We start from the raw sequence: 24,819 nt of genomic DNA, 5'->3' as shown, positions 1-24,819 counted from the left end.
CTTTTGCCAACAACAATAAACATACTGGTAAAAATGACTCAAATTTTCAACTTAAATATGGTTAGAAAGGCCTACCTCTTCTAGATCTTTGTGCAGTTTTTCTATCATTTCCCTAGATGCTGCCAATTCATCTTGCAGAGAGTCCTACACATGGAAGTTCAAAATTAAAGATATGAAAGTCTTTCAAAATACACATGCACACACACAAACATATAACCATGAAACAGAAAAATAGAAAATTCAGATTCCAAGAAACAAATCATTCATAACATTGAAAATTCAAAATATAACCAAAATGTTTTCCCACTAACTTTAGCCATAATTGCCAATACACGATATGCAAGCATTGAATGTATACAAAATTATTGTTTCCTTAGACATCAATCTACTAGTAAATACATAGATTCTAAAATCTACATATCCTCAAATGGGTCTTCATCATCTCTATATTGAAGCACCACACAATGGAACATAGGTGAAATAATCTCCAATTAGGCAAATTAATCCCAAATAATCCCAACATAACCAACAAAATATATTTTTTTTAAATACTACTGATTATTCCATTCAACACTGCAGGCACACCAAGAGTTGGCCAATTTTTCCTGATTATTTTCAATGTTGCTGATTATTTGCCAATCATGATTATTCCATGTATGCTCTAGGGGACAAACACTATTGGAAGATCCCACTTGGGATCTTCCACTGGAATACTAGACTGACAGTATAACATCTCCAACCAAGATGACCTGTGGCATGACACTCAAACGATAGATACAAGTTAGCTATCCCAGACCTCACATCCCACACTACATTGCATGAAACGTTGAAATGTATGGAAGTTTCCGAAAAAGGTACGGCTGGAAACACAACCCCTAGAAAATGGAAATGGTGGCCATGTTACCCACCACCAGTGGGTGATGCCAGAGGAGAATTCTTCTCCTAGATTTGTTTTCAACGAGCAGCTCGCAGCCCCTTGACAGCCACCTGATAGCTTTGATGTGCTACTTTTCTCCGCCACCTGAGCCAGCCATTAGGTACCCTTGTTGGAAAATGTAACTAGTTTTGGTCTTCATTATTGTCATTGTACTCATGTCATTATGTATACTGTAGCATAAAAACTATGGCTGAAGCAAGAAAACTGATAGCTTGTAGAATTGAATGTAAAAATACACACAGGTCTTTAATAATGATAATTTATTAATATATATATAATGTATAAGATGATTTTGAATGTTACAATGAGGTCCTGCTTTTATACCTCAGCAGGTGACCTTTCGTAAGTAAGCATGTCTTTTAGACATGCCTTTTCACTTAACTTAACAACTATTTAACCTAATTAATATTTGATTATTTAATATTTATATTTATTTTACTTATTTAATTGTTAAGAATTATATTCATAACAACCATTGTAAAAAGCGGTAAGCATGAAACAACTTTGCAGGGGGGCGTTAGATTAAAGGTTGGAAAGGCAGCCCCCCCATCCCCCCCATAAACCATAGATTTATTACTTCACACATCTCGAGGTAATGAATATAATGGTGTTTTAATGTTTGAAATGAGGGGTGGGGACATAGATTTGATTTCACTAATTGATTTTGACTTTTTTATTAGCCATAATACAGGGTAACAAATGTGCTTCTCACTCGATATTTCAACATAAGTTTAATATTTTAAATAAATAATTTTATAAAAAATATAATTATATATATTTTTAAAAATTAAATTTGATTTAAAATCAAAACCATTAAAAATAACTCGGAAACATTTATAAAAACCTCAGACACAATTCATCTTTTAGCAATGGAAAGGGTTAGATGGAATGATATTTAAAGGAAGGCATTTGCCGAGGCAAGGAGAAGGAAGGTGGCAAATTTTGGAAATTTTCAAAAAAAAATTGTAACTTTTAAAGGTTTCAGAAAAAGTTAAAACATTTCCTTCAAATAACGCTCTCTTATTTTACCAGATTTGACATATCGACACTGGTTCAATGTCAACCAGCCCTAATTCTTCCAGTAATGTAATAAAATATTGGACAAATGGATCCGGAATACAATGAACTCCCCAACATTCTCGGTCTAAGATAACAAAGTTCAGGTCTCCTCCCACAATACACAAAGTATCTGACAACAAGCATGATCCTTTGGCCCGTTCCCATAAAAACTAATGATTTTGGAAAGAACCATAACAATTCAGCATCTTGAAATGAACCTAACCCACGATGGTGAAGCCTCCTAATATAATTCCGAACGAATTGCTAGAAGTGGAGATCTCACATATCCCCATACTCCAGGTCGTCAAAAGACCTCCGGAGAGACCTATTAAGAGTCCACTGTACTAAATTTCCAAATAACTAAAAAAGAAGAAAGAAAATCAACCAATTTGTCTCAAGTACACATTGTTTCTTGAAAAAAAAAAAGGACATCAAGCTTATATGACTGTAACAATTGCTTGAGGGCTCGTTGTTTGCAAACCATAACAATTCAGCATCTTGAAATGAACCTGACCCACCATGGTGAAGCCTTCTAACATAATTCCAAAAGAATTGCTAGAAGTGGAGATCTCACATATCCCCATACTCCAGGTCATCAAAAGACCTCCTGAGAGACCTATAGAGAGTCCACTGTACTAAAATTCCAACTAACTAAAAACGAAGAAAGAAAATCAACCAATTTTTCTCAAGTACACATTGTTTCTTGAAAAAAAAGGACATCAAGCTTATATGACTGTAACAATTACTTAACGACTCAACCTCCTCTTACCTCAAGCTTTCACCCATAACCTCATTCCAATAAAAATAACTATAAAAATGCTCCCTCCATTATTGCCCTCGATACACACTTTATAATTTTTAAATTTTCTTACATACCTCGTAGACATTCCCACCTAAAAAAGTGGTTTTACAACGTTCTTGCGGTCGGGGTAGTAGATGGTAAATGGTTTAGGTGGGGGTGTCCCGCAATGCATGAGATGAAGACAATTGTAAAAAGCAGTAAGAGTGAAACAACTTTGCGTAGGGGTGGGGGGTAGGGTTAGATTAAAGGTTGGATAGGCAGCCCCCCCCCCATAAACCATAGATTTATTACTTCACACATCTTGAGGTAATGAATATAATGGTGTGTTAATGTTTGACATGAGGGGTGGGAACATAGACTTGATTTGACTCATTGATTTTGACTTTTTGATTACCCATAATACATCGTAACAAATGTGCTTCTCACTCGATATTTTAACATAAGTTTAATATTTTAAATAAATAATTTTATAAAAAATATAATTATATATATTTTAAAAAATTAAATTTGATTTAAAATCATAACTATTAAAAATAACTCGAAAACATTTATAAAAACCTCAGAGACAATTCATCTTTTAGCAATGGAAAGGGTTAGATGGAATGATATTTAAAGGAAGGCATTTGCCAAGGCAAGGATAAGATTGAAGGAAGGTGGCAAATTTTGGAAATTTTCAAAAAAAATTGTAACTTTTAAAGGTGACAGAAAAAGTTACAACAATTCCTTCAAATCCCGCTCTCTTATTTTACCAGATTGGACATATCGACACTGGTTCAATGTCGACCAGCCCTAATTCTTCCAGTAATGTAATAAAATATTGGACTAATGGATCCAGACTACAATGAACTCCCCAACATTCTTGGTCTAAGATAACAAAGTTCAGGTCCCCTCCCACAAATAAACAAAGTATCTGACAACAAACATAATCCTTTGGCATGTTCCCATAAAAACTGACGATTTTGGAAAGAACCATAACAATTCAGCATCTTGAAAAGAAACTGACCCACCATGGTGAAGCCTTCTAACATAATTCCAAACGAATTGCTAGAAGTGGAAATCTCACATATCCCCATACTCCAGGTCGTCAAAAGACCTCCTGAGAGACCTATAGAGAGTCCACTGTACTAAATTTCCAAATAACTAAAAACAAAGAAAGAAAATCAACCAATTTTTCTCAAGTACACATTGTTTCTTGAAAAAAAAAGGACATCAAGCTTATATGACTGTAACAATTGCTTGAGGCCTCGTTGTTTGTAGACCATAACAATTCAGCATCTTGAAATGAACCTGACCCACCATGGTGAAGCCTTCTAACATAATTCCAAAAGAATTGCTAGAAGTGGAGATCTCACATATCCCTATACTCCAGGTCGTCAAAAGACCTCCTGAGAGACCTATAGAGAGTCCACTATACTAAAATTCCAACTAACTAAAAAAGAAGAAAGAAAATCAACCAATTTTTCTCAAGAACACATTGTTTCTTGAAAAAAAAAGGACATCAAGCTTATATGACTGTAACAATTGCTTGAGGACTCAACCTCCTCTTACCTCAAGCTTTCACCCATAATCTCATTCCAATAAAAATAACTATAAAAATGCTCCCTCCATTATTGCCCTCAATACACACTTTATAATTTTTAAATTTGCTTACATACCTCGTAGACATTGCCACCTAAAAAAGTGGTTTTACAACATTCTTGCGGGCGGGGTACTAGATGGTAAATGGTTTAGGTAGGGGGCGGTCCCGCATTGCACGAGATGAAGACAGCTATAAAAAGTGGTAAGAGTGAAACAACTTTGCGGAGGGGGGCGGGGGGGCGGTTAGATTAAAGGTTGGATAGGGAACCACCCCACCCCCCCACCCCCATAAGCCATAGATTTATTACCTCACACATCTCGAGGTAATGAATATAATGGTGTTTTAATGTTTGAAATGAGGGGTGGGGACATAGATTTGATTTGACTCAATGATTTTGACTTTTTCATTACCCATAATACATGGTAACAAATGTGCTTCTCACTCAATATTTTAACATAAGTTTAATATTTTAAATATATAATTTTATAAAAAATATAATTATATATACTTTAAAAAATTAAATATGATTTAAAATCAAAACTATTAAAAATAGCTCAGAAACATTTATAAAAACCTCAGAGACAATTCATCTTTTAGCAATAGAAAGGGTCAGATTGAATGATATTTAAAGAAAGGCATTTGCCAAGGCAAGGATAAGATTGAAGGAAGGTGGCAAATTTTGGAAATTTTCAAAAAAAAATTGTAAATTTTAAAGGTGTCAAAAAAAGTTAAAACAATTCCTTCAAATAACGCTCTCTTATTTTACCAGATTGGACATATCGACACTCATTCAATGTCGACTAGCCCTAATTCTTCCGGTAATGTAATAAAATATTATACCAATGGATCCGGACTACAATGAACTCCCCAACATTCTCAGTCTAAGATAACAAAGTTCAGGTCTCCTCCCACAATACACAAAGTATCTGACAACAAACATGATCCTTTGGCCCGTTCCCATTAAAACTAACGATTTTGGAAAGAACCATAACAATTTAGCATCTTGAAATGACCCTGACCCACCATGGTGAAGCCTTCTAACATAATTCTGAACGAATTGCTAGAAGTGGAGATCTCACATATCCCCATACTCCAGGTCATCAAAAGACCTCCTAAGAAAAATATAGAGAGTCCACTGTACTAAATTTCCAAATAACTAAAAACAAAGAAAGAAAATCAACCAATTTTTCTCAAGTACACATTGTTTCTTGAAAAAAAAAGGACGTCAAGCTTATATGACTGTAACAATTGCCTGAGGGCTCATTGTTTGCAAACCATAACAATTTAGCACCTTGAAGTGAACTTGACCCACCATGGTGAAGCCTTCTAACATAATTCCAAAAGAATTGCTAGAAGTGGAGATCTCACATATCCCCATACTCCAGGTCATCAAAAAACCTCCTGAGAGACCTATAGAGAGTCCACTGTACTAAAATTCCAACTAACTAAAAACGAAGAAAGAAAATCAACCAATTTTTCTCAAGTACACATTATTTCTTAAAAAAAAAGGACATCAAGCTTATATGACTGTAACAATTGCTTGAGGACTCAACCTCCTCTTACCTCAAGCTTTCACCCATAATCTCATTCCAATAAAAATAACTATAAAAATGCTCCCTCCATTATTGCCCTCGATACACACTTTATAATTTTTAAATTTTCTTACATACCTCGTAGATATTCCCACCTAAAAAAGTGGTTTTACAACGTTCTTGCGGGCAGAGTAGTAGATGATAAATGGTTTAGGTAAGGGGGGTCCCGCAATGCATGAGATGAAGACAGCTGTAAAAAGCGATAAGAGTGAAACAACTTTGCGCAGGGGTGGGGGGTGGGGTTAGATTAAAGGTTGGATAGGCAGCCGCCCCGGTAAACCATAGATTTATTACTTCACACATCTCGAGGTAATGAATATAATGGTGTGTTAATGTTTGAAATGAGGGGTGGTAACATAGATTTGATTTGACTCAATGATTTTGACTTTTTGACTACCCATAATACATCGTAACAAATGTGCTTCTCACTCGATATTTTAACGTAAGTTTAATATTTTAAATAAATAATTTTATAAAAAAATATAATTATATATATTTTAAATAAATAATATTATAAAAAATATAAATAAATAAATAAATATATATATATATATATATATATATATATATATATATTTTAAAAAATTAAATTTGATTTAAAATCAAAACTATTAAAAATAACTCGGAAACATTTATAAAACCTAAGAGACAATTCATCTTTTAGCAACGAAATGGGTTAGATGGAATGATATTTAAAGGAAGGCATTTGCCAAGGCAAGGATAAGACTGAAGGAAGGTGGCAAATTTTGGAAATTTTAAAAAAAAATTGTAACTTGTAAAGGTGTCAAAAAAAGTTACAACAATTCCTTCAAATCTCACTCTCTTATTTTACTAGATTGGACATATCGACACTAGTTCAATATCGACCAGCCCTAATTCTTCCAGTAATGTAATAAAATATTGGACGAATGGATCCGGACTACAATGAACTCCCCAACATTCTCGGTCTAAGATAACAAAGCTCAGGTCTCCTCCCACAATACACAATGTATCTGACAACAAACATGATCCTTTGGCCTGTTCCCATAAAAACTGACGATTTTGGAAAGAACCATAACAATTCAGCATCTTGAAATGAACCTAACCCACCATGGTGAAGCCTTCTAACATAATACCAAACGAATTGCTAGAAGTCGAAATCTCACATATTCCCATACTCCAGGTCGTCAAAAGACCTCCTGAGAGACCTATAGAGAATCCACTGTACTAAATTTCCAAATAACTAAAAACGAAGAAAGAAAATCAACCAATTTTTCTCAAGTACACATTGTTTCTTGAAAACAAAAGGACATCAAGCTTATACGACTGTAACAATTGCTTGAGGGCTCGTTGTTTGCAGAACATAACAATTCAGCATCTTGAAATGAACCTGACCCACCATGGTGAAGCCTTCTAACATAATTCCAAAAGAATTGCTAGAAGTGGAGATCTCACATATCCCCATACTCCAAGTCGTCAAAATACCTCTTGAGAGACCTATAGAGAGTCCACTGTACTAAAATTCCAACTAAATAAAAACGAAGAAGGAAAATCAACCAATTTTTCTCAAGTACACATTGTTTCTTGAAAAAAGGACATCAAGCTTATATGACTGTAACAATTGCTTGAGGACTCAACCTCCTCTTACCTCAAGCTTTCACCCATTATCTCAGTCCAATAAAAATAACTATAAAAATGCTCCCTCCATTATTTCCCTCGATACACACTTTATAATTTTTAAATTTGCTTACATACCTCGTAGACATTCCCACCTAAAAAAGTCGTTTTACAACGTTCTTGCGAGTGGGGTAGTAGATGGTAAATGGTTTAGGTGGGGGGGTCCCGCAATGCATGAGATGAAGACAGTTGTAAAAAAGCGGTAAGAGTGAAACAAATTTCCAGGGAGGGGGTAGATTAAAGGTTGGATTGGCAGCCCCCCCATAAACCATAGATTTATTACTTCACACATCTCGAGGTAATGAATGTAATGGTGTTTTAATGTTTGAAATGAGGGGTGGGGACATAGACTTGATTTGACTCATTGATTTTGACTTTTTGATTACCCATAATCTATGAAACCGGATTCGTCCAAACCCCTGGACGAATCCCGAATCGGACACGATTCTGTCCTGACACGTGTCATGTTTCAATGACTCGTCGTGTCATATCCGGGTACGTCGTGTCATGAGCGTGTCAAAAAAATGAAGAACGTGTCACGATTTTGGAATCGAATCCTGGTTTCGGATTCGTTTTTCGGGCTGCTGGTAGGTTTAAGTTCGTTGTTGTCATTCCCATTTGACCGCATTTGCAACCTTAACATCGATTTGGAGCGAGTAACAGCGATTTGGAGCGGCGGACCGCATTGCAATTTGCAGGTTTAAGGTTAGTTTGCTGAGCTGTTAAAACTTAATATGTATCACGCCTTATCAGTGATCAGTTTGCATAAATTGCGTGACACAAAACCCTTGAACCATTGTAATGTTGGATATATAGAACCAGTCACCACAACGTATGGAGCAACGCCATATAATCTGAGCCACTGAAATCTAACAATGCTCCAGTCGTTAAGAACGAGCCTTTGAAATCATGAACGAGTCGCCAGTGTTATATTATCACTGTGCGATCCATTTCTGTGTGAGCTATAGATAGATGCGGGCCACCAATGACCATGATACATATATGAACCATAGTTAAATTAATAAATAGACAGAACAAAGGTATACGCCACGGCCCACTGTGTTTTATAATAAAGGTTACATATGTAATATTTCAGAGCTGCAATGACAAGAACTGAGTCTGTGCATCTTGTTTATTACCTTGATGATGGAATGAGTGAGCAGAAGCGTGTGTAATAAGAGTGTTGGGTTTGGATATTTTTATAAACGGAGTATGGTATTCGCTATTCAGTTGGCAGAATGGACACACTTGGCTTTGTCTGAAATATGTATCTCATGGCCACAGCTTTAAAGTAGAAAATGCTTGCGTAATGTTCAACTTACGGCTATCGATATATACAAAAACATCATAATTTAGTTCTGCAGTGAAGATCCATGTTAGAACAGGCCATTAACCTATAAATCAGAGTCAAGAATGAGTTCGTTGTACATTTCTGGGCATAGTTTAGCCAACATAATGTGATTGAAATGCTAAACGGAGTAAGTGTGGGGTCATCCTCTGCGTATTATTGAATTCTGGGCCGGGTTTCTCCACATTGGCATGAGTTGGAAAGAGCTGAAGTCTTCCTCTTAGTGGCTGTGCATATAGCTGATAAAGATAGCCCATTGTGCATAGGCCTAGAGTACTCAGAAGTGCCACAAATTCAACATATTTAGGGCTGCTGAGAACACTGTCTTTTATAACACTCAGACCTTGGCCTGTCCTGGCAGTGTAGAAGTTTAGAACACTGTCTTTAATTTTTTATACAGCAACATAGAATACATTATACAGCCAGTTGGCAGTGAGCCACTGCTAGCCTATAAAATGAACTTGATTCTTGTTCATTTCTTTTGCTGTTTGCATTTTAAAAATTTTACAGCAGTTTGACTGTTTGTTCATTTTTTTTACAGTTTGAGGTAACATGGCTCAATCAACGGCAGGGGCAGCAAGGAAGGGCAAGAATGTCATGGGTAGAGATGCTCTTCCTCCCCCAATATCATCAGAGTCTGCTGCAAGTAATCTTGAGGGAAGAGGAGTTAAAGACAATGAAAAATATCCATTGTGGAAATATGTTGCAAGAGAGGATGGGTCAAACAACAAGGGAAAGGGAGGAGGCAATGTGCAATGGAAATGCAGCTTTTGTAACATTTCTTTCACAAGCACATATCACCGTGTGAGAGCACATTTGTTGGCTATACCTGGTAAGGGGATTGGAGCTTGTAAAGATATTCCTAAACAAAAGAGAAAAGAATTGGAAAAGGAGGCCCATGTTGGTATGGAACATGTGGCACTGGCTTCAAAATCAAAAGCACCCAAGGGCAAGAATGAAGACCCCCTTCCATTTTTGAGGAAAGCCACCTCCAAATTTCCATTTGAGAGTTCTACTTCTACTGGGGGACAAGCATTAAAAAGAAGATCACTTGGTCCAATGGACAGGATTTTCCAAAAAGAGAGACGGGACGAGCTTGATCTCACCATTGCCTTCTTTTTCTATCAAAACTTCATATCAATTAATGTTGCACGTTCACCTTTATTTGTTGAGATGTGCCGAGCTCTAACTCAAGGGGCTCCAGCAGGGTATGTGCCTCCTGGGTCAGAGAAGCTGAGAACCACATTGTTGACGAAGGCAAAAAAAGAGGTGCAAAAAATGCTCGAACCTATTAAGGCATCATGGCCAACATCTGGGGTTAGCATTGTTTCTGATGGATGGACAGATCCAGCACGACACCCAATCATCAACTTCATGGTGTCTTCCTTGAATGGTCCAGTTTTCCTGAAAGCAGTGGATACACTTGGCGAATACAAGGATGCACAATTTATGGGTGAGTTATTTATTAGAGTTATTGAAGAGGTAGGTGTTGATTCTTGTCTGCAAATCATTACAGATAATGCACCTGTTTGCAAGGCGGCTGGCATGATTGTGGAAGCTAAATATCCACAAGTGTTTTGGACACCTTGCATTGTCCATTCATTGAACTTAGCACTGAAATCCATTGCTTCTGATGTGCTTTGGATTGGAAGCATTATTGAGGATGCAAGACATATCCGTAACTTTGTGAAAAATCATACAAATGCCCTCACTATCTACAAGGAGTACAGCAATCTATCATTGTTGAAGATTGTTGATACACGGTTTGCATCTTCATTCATGATGTTGAAGAGGTTGAGGGAGGTCAAGACTGCTCTTGGGTCCATGGTTATTTCTGAGTTTTGGTCTTTTTGGAGAAAGACAGATCAGGCAGCCTCTAAAAGAGTGAAGGACACGGTACTAGATGATGCTTGGTGGGAGAGGGTAGATCTAATTATTCGGATCATGGACCCTATCATCTCTTTGCTTCGAGTTGCAGATACAGACAAACCCATCCTAGGAGAGGTTTATGAGGGATGGGATTCCATGATTGAGTCTGTGAGGAGCATTATTCTACAGAGTGAGTGCCCCCCGTATGAGACATCACCAGAGGCCTTCTGCGATACCATACATGATATTCTTGTCCGCAGATGGGACAAGAATTGTACACCTTTACATTGTTTGGCTCACTCATTGAACCCCAAATACTACAGCCATGAGTGGCTGAATGGTGGACCTTCCCGCAGATTCCCTCCTCACATGGATGGTGAAATCTCACAGGGGAGGAAAGAGGCATTGAAGCGGATTTATCAGGATAGTGCATTGCTTGCTGAGGTGGAGGATTCCTTTGCAGAGTTTTCCACTGGCACTGGTCGGTTTGGAGGTTATGATGTGATTAGAGACAGGGGACTTAAGAAGCCCTACTCTTGGTGGGCATATCATGGGGCAACAAGCCGTCCTCTTCAGCAGTTAGCCATGAGGCTCCTCTCTCAGGTGACTTCATCCTCTTGTTGCGAGAGGAATTGGAGCACATATGGGAATTTGCATACTGTGAAGAAGAACAGGCTTGAGCAGTCCAGGGCAGAGACAATGGTGTATGTGCACACCAACCTTCGTCTTATTTACAGGCAGAGGGAAGAGTGGTTGAGGGGAAAGACAAAGATGTGGGATGTCTTTCCTGAAGATATGGGTCTGGACACCACTGTTGAGTTGGCATTGGCCAACATGGATCTCGGTGATCCAGTGCTAGACCCTATTAGTTTTGATGACTCAACCTCCATACCAGCAGATGCAGAGGCGACTATGGATACAGGGGAGGAGGAGGATGTAGAGGAGAGCAGTGGGGACCATGATGATGGGGACAGTGATGCTGATTCTGATGCTGATTGATGCCTTGAGGGCCTGAGGCTTGTATACCTATAGTTGTTTTATATTTTCTATTTCTATTTGCCATTGGCATTGCACCAACACTACCTATGTAACAGATTTTGATTTGATGACTTAATGAGAAAACTACAGTTGTCAGTGTGTTTATCTTACTATCTTGTAGTTGTAAGTTGTCTTTCAGTTATGAATTATGAATCATGATTTAAATTTTTAATAGATTTATCATTTATCATTTATGTGACCAGTACCACTGACATTTATTTGAATTTTGTATGTACTATGCATGCTAATAGCTATAGATGAAGATCTATGTTTGAAATCAATAAATTTGTATCATTAATTAAAATTTGTGTAAGAAATATGCTAATAACTAATTTTTAAGATATATATATATATATATATATATATATATATATATATATTTTAAATATATATATATATATATATATATATATATATTTTAATAAAATAATATATAACGTGTCCTAACGTGTCTTGTTCCGGGGGTCAGCGTGTCCCGAATCCGACACCACGAATCCCGAATCCTACGTGTCCCGAATCCCCGTGTCAGGTGACTTAGCCCATAATACAAGGTAACAAATGTGCTTCTCACTCGATATTTTAACGTAAGTTTAATGTTTTAAATAAATAATTTATAAAAAGTATAATTATATATATTTTAAAAATTAAATTTGATTTAAAATCAAAACTGTTAAAAATAACTCGGAAACATTTATAAAAACCTCATAGACAATTCATCTTTTAGCAGTGGAAAGGGTTAGATGGAATGATATTTAACGGAAGGCATTTGCCAAGGCAAGGATAAGATTGAAGGAAGGTGGCAAATTTTGGAAATTTAAAAAAAAATTGTAACTTTTGAAGGTGTCAAAAAACTTACAACAATTCCTTCAAATCCCGCTCTCTTATTTTACCAGATTTGAAATATCGACACTGGTTCAATGTCGACCAGCCCTAATTCTTCGAGTAATGTAATAAAATATTGGACCAATGGATCCGGACTACAATGAACTCCCAACATTCTCGGTCTAAGATAACATATTTCAGGTCTCCTCCCACAATACACAAAGTATCTGACAACAAACATGATCCTTTGGCCTGTTCCCATAAAAACTAACGATTTTGGAAAGAACCATAACAATTCAACATCTTGAAATGAACCTGACCCACCATGGTGAAGCCTTCTAACATAATTCCGAACGAATTGCTAGAAGTGGAGATCTCACATATCCCCATACTCCAGGTTGTCAAAAGACCTCTTGAGAGACCTATAGAGAGTCCACTCTACTAAAATTCTAAATAACTAAAAACAAAGAAAGAAAATCAACCAATTTTTCCCAAGTACATATTATTTCTTGAGAAAAAAAGGACATCAAGCTTATATGACTGTAACAATTGCTTGAGGCCTTGTTCTTTGAAAACCATAACAATTCAGCATCTTGAAATGAACCTAACCCACCATGGTGAAGCCCTCTAACATAATTCCAAAAGAATTGCTAGAAGTGGAGATCTCACATATCCCCATACTCCAGGTCATCAAAAGACCTCCTGAGAGACCTATAGAGAGTCCACTGTACTAAAATTCCCACTAACATAAAACGAAGAAAGAAAATCAACCAATTTTTCTCAAGTACACATTGTTTCTTGAAAAAAAAAAGGACATCAAGGTTATATGGTTGTAACAATTGCTTGAGGACTCAACCTCCTCTTACCTCAAGCTTTCACCCGTAATCTCATTCCAATAACTATAACTATAAAAATGTTCCCTCCATTATTTCCCTTGATACATACTTGATAATTTTTAAATTTGCTTACACACCTCGTAGACATTCTAAAAGTGGTTTTACAACGTTCTTGCGGGCAGGGTAGTAGATGGTAAATGGTTTAGGTGGCGGGGTCCCACAATGCATGAGATGAAGACAGCTGTAAAAAGCGGTAAGAGTGAAACAACTTTGCTAGGGGGGTTAGATTAAAGGATGGATAAGCATGCCCCCCTCCCCCCCCCACCCCCCCCCCCTCCCCGTAAACCATAGATTTATTACTTCACACATCTCGAGGTAATGAATATAATGGTGTTTTAATGTTTGAAATGAGGGGTGGGGACATAGATTTGATTTGACTCATTGATTTTGACTTTTTGATCACCCATAATACATGGTAACAAATGTGCTTCTCCCTCGATATTTTAACGCAAATTTAATATTTTAAATAAATAATTTTATAAAAATATAATTATATATATATATATATATATTTTAAAAAATTAAATTTGATTTAAAATCAAAACTATTAAAAATAACTCAGAAACATTATTAAAAAGCTCTGAGACAATTCATCTTTTAGCAATGGAAAGGATTAGATGGAATGATATTTATAGGAAGGCATATAAGGTGGCAAATTTTGGAAATTTTCAAAAAAAAATTGTAACTTTTAAAGGTGTCGGAAAAAGTTACAACAATTCCTTCAAATCGCGCTCTCTTATTTTACCAGATTAGACATATCGACACTAGTTCAATGTCGACCAGCCCTAATTATAATTCTTCCAGTAATGTAATAAAATATTGGACCAATGGATCCGGACTACAATGAACTCCCCAACATTCTCGGTCTAAGATAACAAAGTTCAGGTCTCCTCTCACAATACACAAAGTATCTGACAACAAACATGATCCTTTGCCCTGTTGCCATAAAAACTGACAATTTTGGAAAGAACCATAACAATTCAACATCTTGAAATGAACCTGACCCACCATGGTGAAGCCTTCTAACATAATTCCAAAGGAATTGCTAGAAGTGGAGATCTCACATATCCCCATACTCAAGGTCGTCAAAAGACCTCCTAGAGACCTATAGAGAGTCCACTGTACTAAAATTCCAAATAACTAAAAATGAAGAAAAAAAATCAACCAATTTTTCTCAAGTACACATTGCTTCTTGAAAAAAAGGACATCAAACTTATATGACTGTAACAATTGCTTGAGAGCTCGTTGTTTGCAGACCATAACAATTCAGCATCTTGAAATGAACCTGACCCAACATGGTGAAGCCTTCTAACATAATTCCAAAAGAATTGCTAGAAGTGGAGATCTCACATATCCCCATACTCTAGGTCGTCAAAAGACCTCCTGAGAGACCTATAGAGAGTCCACTGTACTAAAATTCCAACTAACTAAAAACGAAGAAAGAAAATCAACCAATTTTTCTCAAGTACACATTGTTTCTTGAAAAAAAAGGACATCAAGCTTATATGACTGTAACAATTGCTTGAGGACTCAAGCTCCTTTTACCTCAAGCTTTCACCCATAATCTCATTCCAATAAAATAACTATAAAAATGCTCCCTCCATTATTGCCCTTGATACACACTTTATAATTTTTAAATTTGCTTTCATACCTCATAGACATTCCCACCTAAAAGTGGTTTTACAACATTCTTGCGGGCGGGGTAGTAGATGGTAAATGGTTTGGGGGGGGGGGGGTGGTCCCGCAATGCATGAGATGAAGACAGCTGTAAAAAGCGGTAAGCGTGAAACAACTTTGCGAAAGGGGGGGGGGGGGGGGGGGGGGGGGCAGCCCCCCCCCCCCCTCATAAACCATAGATTTATTACTTCACACATCTCGAGGTAATGAATATAATGGTGTTTTAATGTCTGAAATGAGGGGTGGGGACATAGATTTGATTTGACTCATTGATTTTGACTTTTTGATTACCCATAATAAGTGGTAACAAATGTGCTTCTCACTCGATATTCTAACGTAACTTTAATATTTTAATTAAATAATTTTATAAAAAATATAATTATATATATTTTAAAAAATTAAATTTGATTTAAAATCAAAACTATTAAAAATAACTTGGAAACATTTATAAAAAGCTCTAAGACAATTCATCTTTTAGCAATGGAAAGGGTTAGACGGAATGATATTTAAAGGAAGGCATTTGCCAAGGCAAGGGATAAGATTGAAGGAAGGTGGCAAATTTTGGAAATTTTCAAAAAAAAATTGTAACTTTTAAAGGTGTCAGAAAACGTTACAACAATTCCTTCAAATCCCGCTCTCTTATTTTACCAAATTGGACATATCGACACTGGTTCAATGTCGACCAGCCCTAATTCTTCTAGTAATGTAATTAAATATTGGACCAATGGATCCGGACTACAATGAACTCCCCAACATTCTTGGTCTAAGATAACAAAGTCAAGGTCTCCTCCCACAATACACAAAGTATCTGACAACAAGCATGATCTTTTGGCCTTTTCCCATAAAAACTAACAATTTTGGAAAAAGCCATAACAATTCAACATCTTGAAATGAACCTGACCCACCATGGTGAAGCCTTCTAACATAATTCCGAACGAATTGCTAGAAGTGGAGATCTCACATATCCCCATACTCTAGGGCGTCAAAAGACCTCCTGAGAGACCTATAGAGAGTCCACTATACTAAAATTCCAAATAGCTAAAAACGAAGAAAGAAAATCAACCAATTTTTCTCAAGTACACATTGTTTCTTGAAAAAAAAGGGACATCAAGCTTATATGGTTGTAACAATTGCTTGAGGGCTCGTTGTTTGCAGCGCATAACAATTCAGCATCTTGAAATGAACCTGACCCACCATGGTGAAGCCTTCTAACATAATTCCAAAAGAATAGCTAGAAGTGGAGATCTCACATATCCCCATAATCCAGGTAGTCAAAAGACCTCCTGAGAGACCTATAGAGAGTCCACTGTACTAAAATTCCAACTAACTAAAAACGAAGAAATAAACTCAACCAATTTTTCTCAAGTACACATTGTTTCTTGAAAAAAAGGACATCAAGCTTATATGACTGTAACAATTTCTTGAGGGCTCGTTGTTTACAGTGCCTGCCGCCCTTCCGCACCCCTCTAATGTTTAGTGAGAGGACCAACATTAGGCAACCTTGCTACCAAGCCTGGTGTCTCTAAGTGCCTGAAAGAAACTGCATAAATCAATATTGTCATGTTGTCTCATCCTTCTATTCCTCCCTCTAAGACCCATCATCTACTCAGATAAAATACCCTTCGTCAAGTCTAGTTTCCTTTGACGGACGCCTCTTCCTTTACTCGTGCCTCTTGCTCGAGGGGGACTCACAAGCTAATCAACATTTTTGCACAGACCCTCTTCCTCTATTGGGCAGTTATTTGGCTTGCATTCCAATTCTCTCGCACTACCCAAAATCACTTGTCATGTGGCCCATCTGGAAAGGGGTCTGAGAATTTTGTCAATCACCACAGAACAGAACCCTAGAGAGGTAGCTAACCCCAGTGAAGGCTTTTGGTACTTATCTGGAGGTCATTTGAACACTAGATCCCCCCCCTCCAAGTTTTTCACCCATTGATTTTGATGTAAGCCCAACAATTGGAACAATCTGTGGGGAAAAAACCTTTAAAACTCCCGACTCCAGGAGAAAATTAAAAGCCTCCCTTTTTGAAGAGAAGGTGCTTTCCTTGGTCTGTGTGGATCCTCCTCTCTTAAGTGGATCAAAGGTGGCCACCGCAACGATCCTACCACCCCCACCACCTACTCCAGCGACCCTTTTTTTTTAATTTATTTTTAACAGCCGAAGGCCTAACTTTGTTTCTTTTTTGCTTTGTCACATACGTCAACATTGAAGAAACTCCAAAAACTTTGAAAGTGTGGCTAAAGCCTAACCAAGGGCCTAGTCATAAAAAACGAAAATCTGACACCAATGTAACAAACAAGGTTCATACTCAGCAGAATATTCAGAATATTTGGAATATGTAAATATCCATTTATAGGAAAAGTAATGTTTATATATAAGAACATTGAATGTATAAGAGAAATGATATATTGTGGTTACAAATGGGGGCCTTGTACATACGTAGGGAGGTGCCCTTTCATAAGTAGTCATGTCTTTTAGGACATGCCCTTTTATAATTAATTATACTTTGTTAATTATTTTTATGTTATTTTATATATAATTATGTTCATAATATTGCCTTCCCCTTGAGAAAAGCTTTGTCCTCAAAGCTTATTGATGTAAAGGCTTGATACTTTTTTCTATCTTGTAATGTCTTCACGTCTTTCTCAATTCTTGGAACTGTCATCTTCAACAATACAAGAGGATATGAACTTACGAGCATAAAATACTAATGTAACAAACTAAGTTTGTACTTATTTGGGGCCACCTCCTTGTCCTTATATGGGCCCTTCCCCTTCCTATTGCCTCGAGCAATGAATTCTTCATCATAAAATTTTGGATATAGAGCATGTGTCAAAGCATGCAATGGAGTGTTGAAGCCATCACACCTCGTAACAATGATGGACCTCACTTGCTCAGCAAAATCAAAAACCATAGGAGAGTGGGAGCCTCTTGTGTACCAATTTCCACGGTTTCTCAAAGATGGTATCCATGCCATCATAAACCTCTCATAGGAAAGGTTTCTCTATGTTTGCATCTCGGAGAAGATCAAATGCAGGTAATGTGAACTTGAGCAAGAAATTAATCTTGCTCCACCAACCTTGGTCCTTCATCAATCAACACCTTCACCATAGTTCCTTTTGTGAAAATTTCTAAACTGAAATTATACTACTACAGCAACTGATTTATTTCATCTACTTATTATTCACAAGAAGTTATTTACGAGGTTCCTTCAGAAAATATTAAAATAAATTCTACTGCAGTTATCACACAATTACCTAGAGAAAAATACATGAACAAGAACCAATCACATCAACAAAGTTATCTTTGGACAATTGTCCCTGGAAAAACCCAATGTGGGAAAATCGGTGCAGCAGATGAGGGCTTTATTAATCTTTAGCAGCGATTTCTTTTACAAGGAGTGATTTTATAGAGAAACTAAAAGGAAACACATGAGACTTTCCCTCTAAGACCATCCTGACACTTTGGAGACCCTACTCCCATTTTTGTGTCACCCCTGCGTCACTCTGATTGACCCAGCATGGCTTTGAGTGGCTCTACATCCCTTTGCGTCAGCCTGCATAAGCTTTGCGTCTCTCCTTTGGACTGCGTCTCTCTCTCCTCGTTGTCTTCCACTGTCTCTATGTCACCTCCTCCTCAGTATCTGCCTACTGTTCATGCCCTCCTCTTCCTCCACCCTGCAACTCTCCCTCTGAAATCGACCTCCTCTTCCTTGAGAATCAATTTTCCTTGAGATACTGAGTATATGTCGGTGTGTCTCCAAATGACCCTCAAGTCTTCTCTTATACTTTTCCTATTGGCGAATCAACGGCCGAGATTAAGTCCCTAATCAACGGCTAAGATTAAGGCAGATTTGATCCTCATCTCTTAGATGCCTCTCATCCTTATCTTTATTAATAACCATTAATATTTTTATTCTCCTAAGTTTAGACTTAGGAACCCATTAAAAATATTAATTATTTTAATAGCTCCTCATTCGGATGGAATTTTTCAAAACAATTTCTAGGCCTTGGAGATCTCATGTGCCTTAGCCTCTCCTCCAAATTTCAGGACTAGAGCACATTCGACGCTACCAAAAATCAACACTCCCTCTTAGCGACGAATGTGCTCTAGCAATGTTTCACTATAGAAACATCACACTGATCTTCCACATCGGTACATGTGTTTGATGCTTGGCTTGCTGCCTCACATCCCCTGCATTGTTACTTCCTGTGCTACCGCCCATGACATTGCCACTGCCACTGTTGCTCTTGTACTGCAGCTCCCTCTCAACATGTTGCATCATGTTGCCCATAGCACTGCCACTTCTAACTATTGCACTGCAACTTCTGACACTTATCCATTTCTGTTACTGAAATGGATTCGTTACCATCCCCATCTTCTCCCTGAAATGAACAAACTTTGTTCTTCCTAGAGCCTTGGTGAGGATGTCCGCCACCTGTTCTCTTGTAGGAGTGTACCTCAACTGTACTAACCCTCGTTGGACACAGCCTTTGACAAAGTGACACCTGATATCAATGTGATTCGACCGATCACGAAATACTGGATTCTCATAGAGCTTGATGCAACTCTGATTATCACACATGATCTTGGTCACTTCCATCCTTGTCCTGAATGATGCACAAGCAATTTCCTAAGCCATATGGCTTCGCACGAAGCTATGCTAGCTGCCATATATTTTGCTTCAACTGAGCTTAGAGCCACAGATTTCTGTTTCCTACTGCACCAGGAGATCATTCCTGATCCAATGTTGAAACAGTACCCAGTTGTACTTTTCCGATCTACTGAACTTCCAGCTCAATCTGCATCAGTGAACCCACTCAGTCTGATGTCATTGCCTCTGGTGTACAATAGTCTATGCTCGATTGCTCCTTGTATATACCTGAGAACATGTTTGGTTTTTGCCCAATGCGCCCTCTTAGGTTCCACCATGCACTGACTGATGATGTTGACAGCGTAACAAATGTCTGGCCTGGTATTAACCAGATACATCAGGGACCCTATAAGCTGCCTGTACAAGGTGGGATCAACATCTTTATCTTGTGATTCATCAATCTTCTTCCAATTGGTGATCATTGGAGTAGCCATAGGTCTCCAGTCCTGCATCCTGAATCTCTTCAAAGCTTCTGTAGCATATCTCCCTTGTCCCAGGAAGATCTCACCCTTCTGCTGCCAAACTTCCAACCCCAAGAAATAATGCATTTGTCCCAAATCCTTCATGTCGAATTCTGTGGCTAGGTTCTTCTTGCAGTCTTTGATGAGCCTGGATGATCTTGTCCGGAAGAGATCATCCACATATAACACTAGGATTAGAGGCTCATTCTCTACAACCAGATAGTAGAGATTAGGGTCAGCGTCACTCTTGACGAACCCCATCTTCTGCAAGTAGCCATCAATTCGACCGTACCATGCCTTAAGTGCCTGTTTAAGCCCATACAAGGCTTTCTTTAATCTGCATACATGAGATTTCTTCTCATGTGTATCAAAACCTTCTGGTTGTTCAATGTATACTTCCTCTTCTATTCCCTCATTCAAGAATGTCGCCTTGACATACATCTGATGAATCTCCCACCCCATCTACGCTGCAAGAGATATCACGATTCTAATAGAAGTATACCTGGCTACTGGGGCGAAGGTTTCTTCGTAGTCTATCCCTTCCTTCTTAGCATACCCCTTAGCCACAAACCTGGCTTTGTATTTCTCCACACTGCCGTCTGCAACATATTTGACCTTGTAGATCCATCTCGAACCTACCACTGATCTGTCCTGAGGCCTGCATTCCACTTCCCAGACATCATTGACCATTATAGAGTTGTATTCCTCCACCATAGCATCCACCCATACTTGATGTTGAATGGCCTCCTGAAAACTAGAAGGTTCCCCAACCTGAGCTACTAAGGCCTGACATCTGTCTAGTTGTCTTCGCTCCCTTTTACTATTCATGGGTGCACCACTAAAGTCTTCTACATCCCGTAGAATCTGTAAGAGTTCACGGCTCGTTCTTCCATTGGTAGTAGGCACATCTATCAGCTCTTCCTCTTCCTAAGATTCCTCTTGTTCTGAAGCTTTGTCTTCAGGAGAATTTCTGGTACCTAGTTTCCGTTGGTTGAAGTGGTCCGACCAACGGCCTGTCTTTCGACTGCTGCTCGAAAGGCATTTCTCGGGATTTCCTGAAAGCTCTATCCTCCATGAACTTTACATCCCGCCGAACTACTACCTTCCTACTCCCTGGAAGATAGACTCTATATGCCTTAGCATTCTCGCTATATCCCACGAGATATCCTTTCTCAACAGTTTGATCTAATTTCTTTTTCTCTTCGGGTATATGGAAATTCGCTAAACTACCAAATATCTTGAAATGACTAACTTCAGGTGTCTTCCCAGTGAAGACCTTCTCCGAAGTGATTTTGCCCAATGCCCTGTGAGGAGTCCTGTTCTGGACATAAACTATCATGCTGCATGCTTCTACCCACAAGAATTTAGGCATATCCTGATCATACAACATTGCCCTAGCTGCTTCCACAATATTCCTATTTTTCCTTTCTACTACTCCATTCTACTCCAGATTGTAGGGAGTTGTCCACTCCCTTCTAATGCCTTCCTTAGTGCAAAAATCGGTGAAGTCCTTGTCAACATACTCTCCACCATTGTCTGAGCACAACACTTTTATCTTCGTTCCTATCAGATTCTCCACTAGAGCCTTACCTCATCCTTGGTTTTCAGAAAGTAGATCCAAGTCTTCCTGGAATGGTCACCGATGAAGGTGACGAAGTATTCGACACCACTAAGAGCTTTTGTGGACATCGGTCCGCAGATGTCTAAGTGTATCAATCCTAGCACACTCTTCGCCCTATTGTTACTTCTAGAAAACACTGCTTTGGCATACTTGCCTAGAGCGCATCCTCTGCATACATCATCCCATTCAGTACTTAGTTCTGGAACTCCTGATACTGTTTTCTTGAGAATTCTCAGAGCCCCATGGTGCAAGTGTCCCATCCTCCTGTGCCATAGCTCATTCAAATCTTTGTCTCCATTACTACTTGCCTATCAGTGCCACTGGTGATTCTAGTTGTAACTTGTACAACCTGTTACTTCTGATTCCAATTTGAGCCTTCTTTTTCCAACTCAGGTGTTTGACATATACTTTCTCCTTAATGAAGAAAACATCATAGCCCTTGTTTTGAAGTTGAGATACGTAAAGTAAGTTCATCCCCAATCCCGACACATGGAGTACCTCTTCCTACTGGAGTACACTTTGTCTTATTCCCCATGGTGATCTGAAAATTCATTCTTTCTTCCTGATAATCTGAAAAACATTCTCGGATTCCTGTCATATGCCAGGAAGCTCCAATGTCTATATACCAAACCTCCGAGGAGGAAAAGCTTGCAAGGCAAGCGACTTCTTATTCCAATCTGGAAGCTAACATAGAATAATCGTAATTTATGTCCCTTGTGCATTCTTCTGGAAATCTGCGTGAGTCCCCTTGAGTAGATGCCTCTGCATCATGCTCTTGACCCATAATCAATTTTCCTTTCCTGTCGCCGGATCTCTGCTCTAATACCATGTGAAAATTTCTAAACTAAAATTCTACTATTGCATCAACTGATTTATTTCACCTACTTATTATTCACAAGAAGTTATTTACAAAATTCCTTCAGCAAATATTAAAATAAATTCTATTGTAGTTATCACACAATTACCCAAAGAAAAATACATGAACAAGAACCAATCACATCAACACAGTTATTTTTGGACAATTGTCCCCAGAAAAACCCAATGTGGGAAAACCGGTGCAACAGATGAGATCTTTATTAATCTTCAGCAGCAATTGCTTCTTTTACAAGGAATGATTTAATAAAGAAATTGGAAGAAAACACCTGAGACTTTCCCTCTGAGACCATCTGACACTTTGGAGACCCTGCTCCCACTTTTGTGTCACCCCTACGTCACTCTGATTGACCCAGCATGGCTTTGAGTGGCTCTGCATCCCTTTGCGTCAGCCTGCATAAGCTCTGCGTCTCTCTCTCCTCGTTGTCTTCCATTGTCTCAACGTCACCTCCTCCTTAGTCACTCCCTGCTACTGATGCCTTTCTCTTCCTCCACCCTGCAACTGTCCCTCTGAAATCGATCTCCTCTTCCTTGAGAATCGATTTTCCTTGAGATACTGAGTATCTGTCGATGTGTCTCCAAATGACCCTCAAGTCTTCTCTTATACTTTTCCTGTTGGCAAATCAACGGCCGAGATTAAGTCCCTAATCAACAACTAAAATTAAAGCAAACTTGATCCTCGTCTCTTAGAAGTTTCTCATCCTTATCTTTATCAATACCCATTAATATTTTTATTTTCCTAAGTTTAGACTTAAGAACCCATTAAAAATATTAATTATTTTAATAACTCCTCATTTGGATGGAATTTCTCAAAACGATTTCTGGGTCTTGGAGATCTCATGTGCCTTAGTCTCTCCTCCAAATTTCAAGTCTAGAGCACATCCAATACTACCAAGAATCAACACCTTTCTCTAAATCTACTTGTCTCCACTCAGCGCAAGTTGCACCCACCACCATACTCATTAATATAGTTTTAACTTCAACAAGGCAATGCAACATGATGAAATTTGACACATACTTTGTCTCAACAACTTTGAACAACAAAAGTCTGGAGTATTCATGATATATTGCATGAGCTTGGTGGTGGTTGGTGATGAATTTTATAATCTCCCTAGACTGCCCTGTGACCTCTTTAATCCATTCTGTTTTTGACTCAATCTCTTCTAAAATCAGATTAAGGTTGTGGACAAGGCAAAAGTCCAAAATATGTGATTGTATCTACTCTCAACAAGTAAGCCTGTAGCTTTGCAAACAAGTGCATTATTTGTGATAACTTGCAGCACATCTTCTGGCCCTACTTCAATAGCAGCAATTAAAATTTCAGCAAAGAACTTACTATCCTTTACCTCACCCGAACAATCCTCTGCTTTTATGAACATGGCTCCTTTTGGTGATCATGCAATGACATTAATCAATGGCTTAATCAACGGAGTAACGCAGGGATGCAGACAGGATGGATATTCTAGGATAATGTGGATCACATTTTATCCACTATTGTTCACTTCGACCTCAGTTATCTCAATCAAGTTCAATCTCAGTTCAATGCCGGACTAGTTTTAGTTCTGTGCAGAGCAAGTGAGGGTGCCCATCTGGTAGTGGTGTTGGAATTTGCCTATCCATACACCATCTCCAGTCAGTAAGGAGTCACATTGCCAATTTTAGACAGCATGAAAAGTGTTCCATAAAGTTACAGCTTCATCTTATCTCTCCCTATATTCAGTTGAATAGCACATATACAGAGAGCACTGTTTAAGGTGAATGCATGTTCTATTTCAAGCTCATCTCTATCTGTCAGTATCTGAAACAATTAAATTTTACATGAGTTACTGTTGGTGTTTCCCAATGCAGGTTGAGTTAGAATGCTATTCTAATCAAGAAGAGAACACATCATATTGAGGAGAGGTTTATTTAAACAGGGAAGAAACATTGTT

General features: G+C 38.1%; 1 protein-coding gene across 4 annotated transcripts in view; it reads right to left on the bottom strand.

Moving 5' to 3' along the window:
* MEE13 (myosin heavy chain-like protein) overlaps nt 1–24,819 on the bottom strand; it is a 190,251-nt gene that overhangs the window by 14,569 nt on the left and 150,863 nt on the right. For all 4 annotated transcript variants that reach the window (XM_089374930.1, XM_089374931.1, XM_089374933.1 and 1 more), the window contains one exon: nt 76–144. In XM_089374930.1, coding sequence (XP_089231056.1) covers nt 76–144 — 69 coding nt within the window. The remainder of the gene's footprint in view (nt 1–75; nt 145–24,819) is intronic.

The sequence above is a fragment of the Pinus tabuliformis genome, chromosome 8, assembly GCF_031772625.1.
Source record: "Pinus tabuliformis cultivar Carrire ecotype Pingquan chromosome 8, CPIR1, whole genome shotgun sequence".
NCBI classification, from domain to species: domain Eukaryota; kingdom Viridiplantae; phylum Streptophyta; class Pinopsida; order Pinales; family Pinaceae; genus Pinus; species Pinus tabuliformis.
This window is presented reverse-complemented; position numbering and strand designations above follow the sequence as displayed.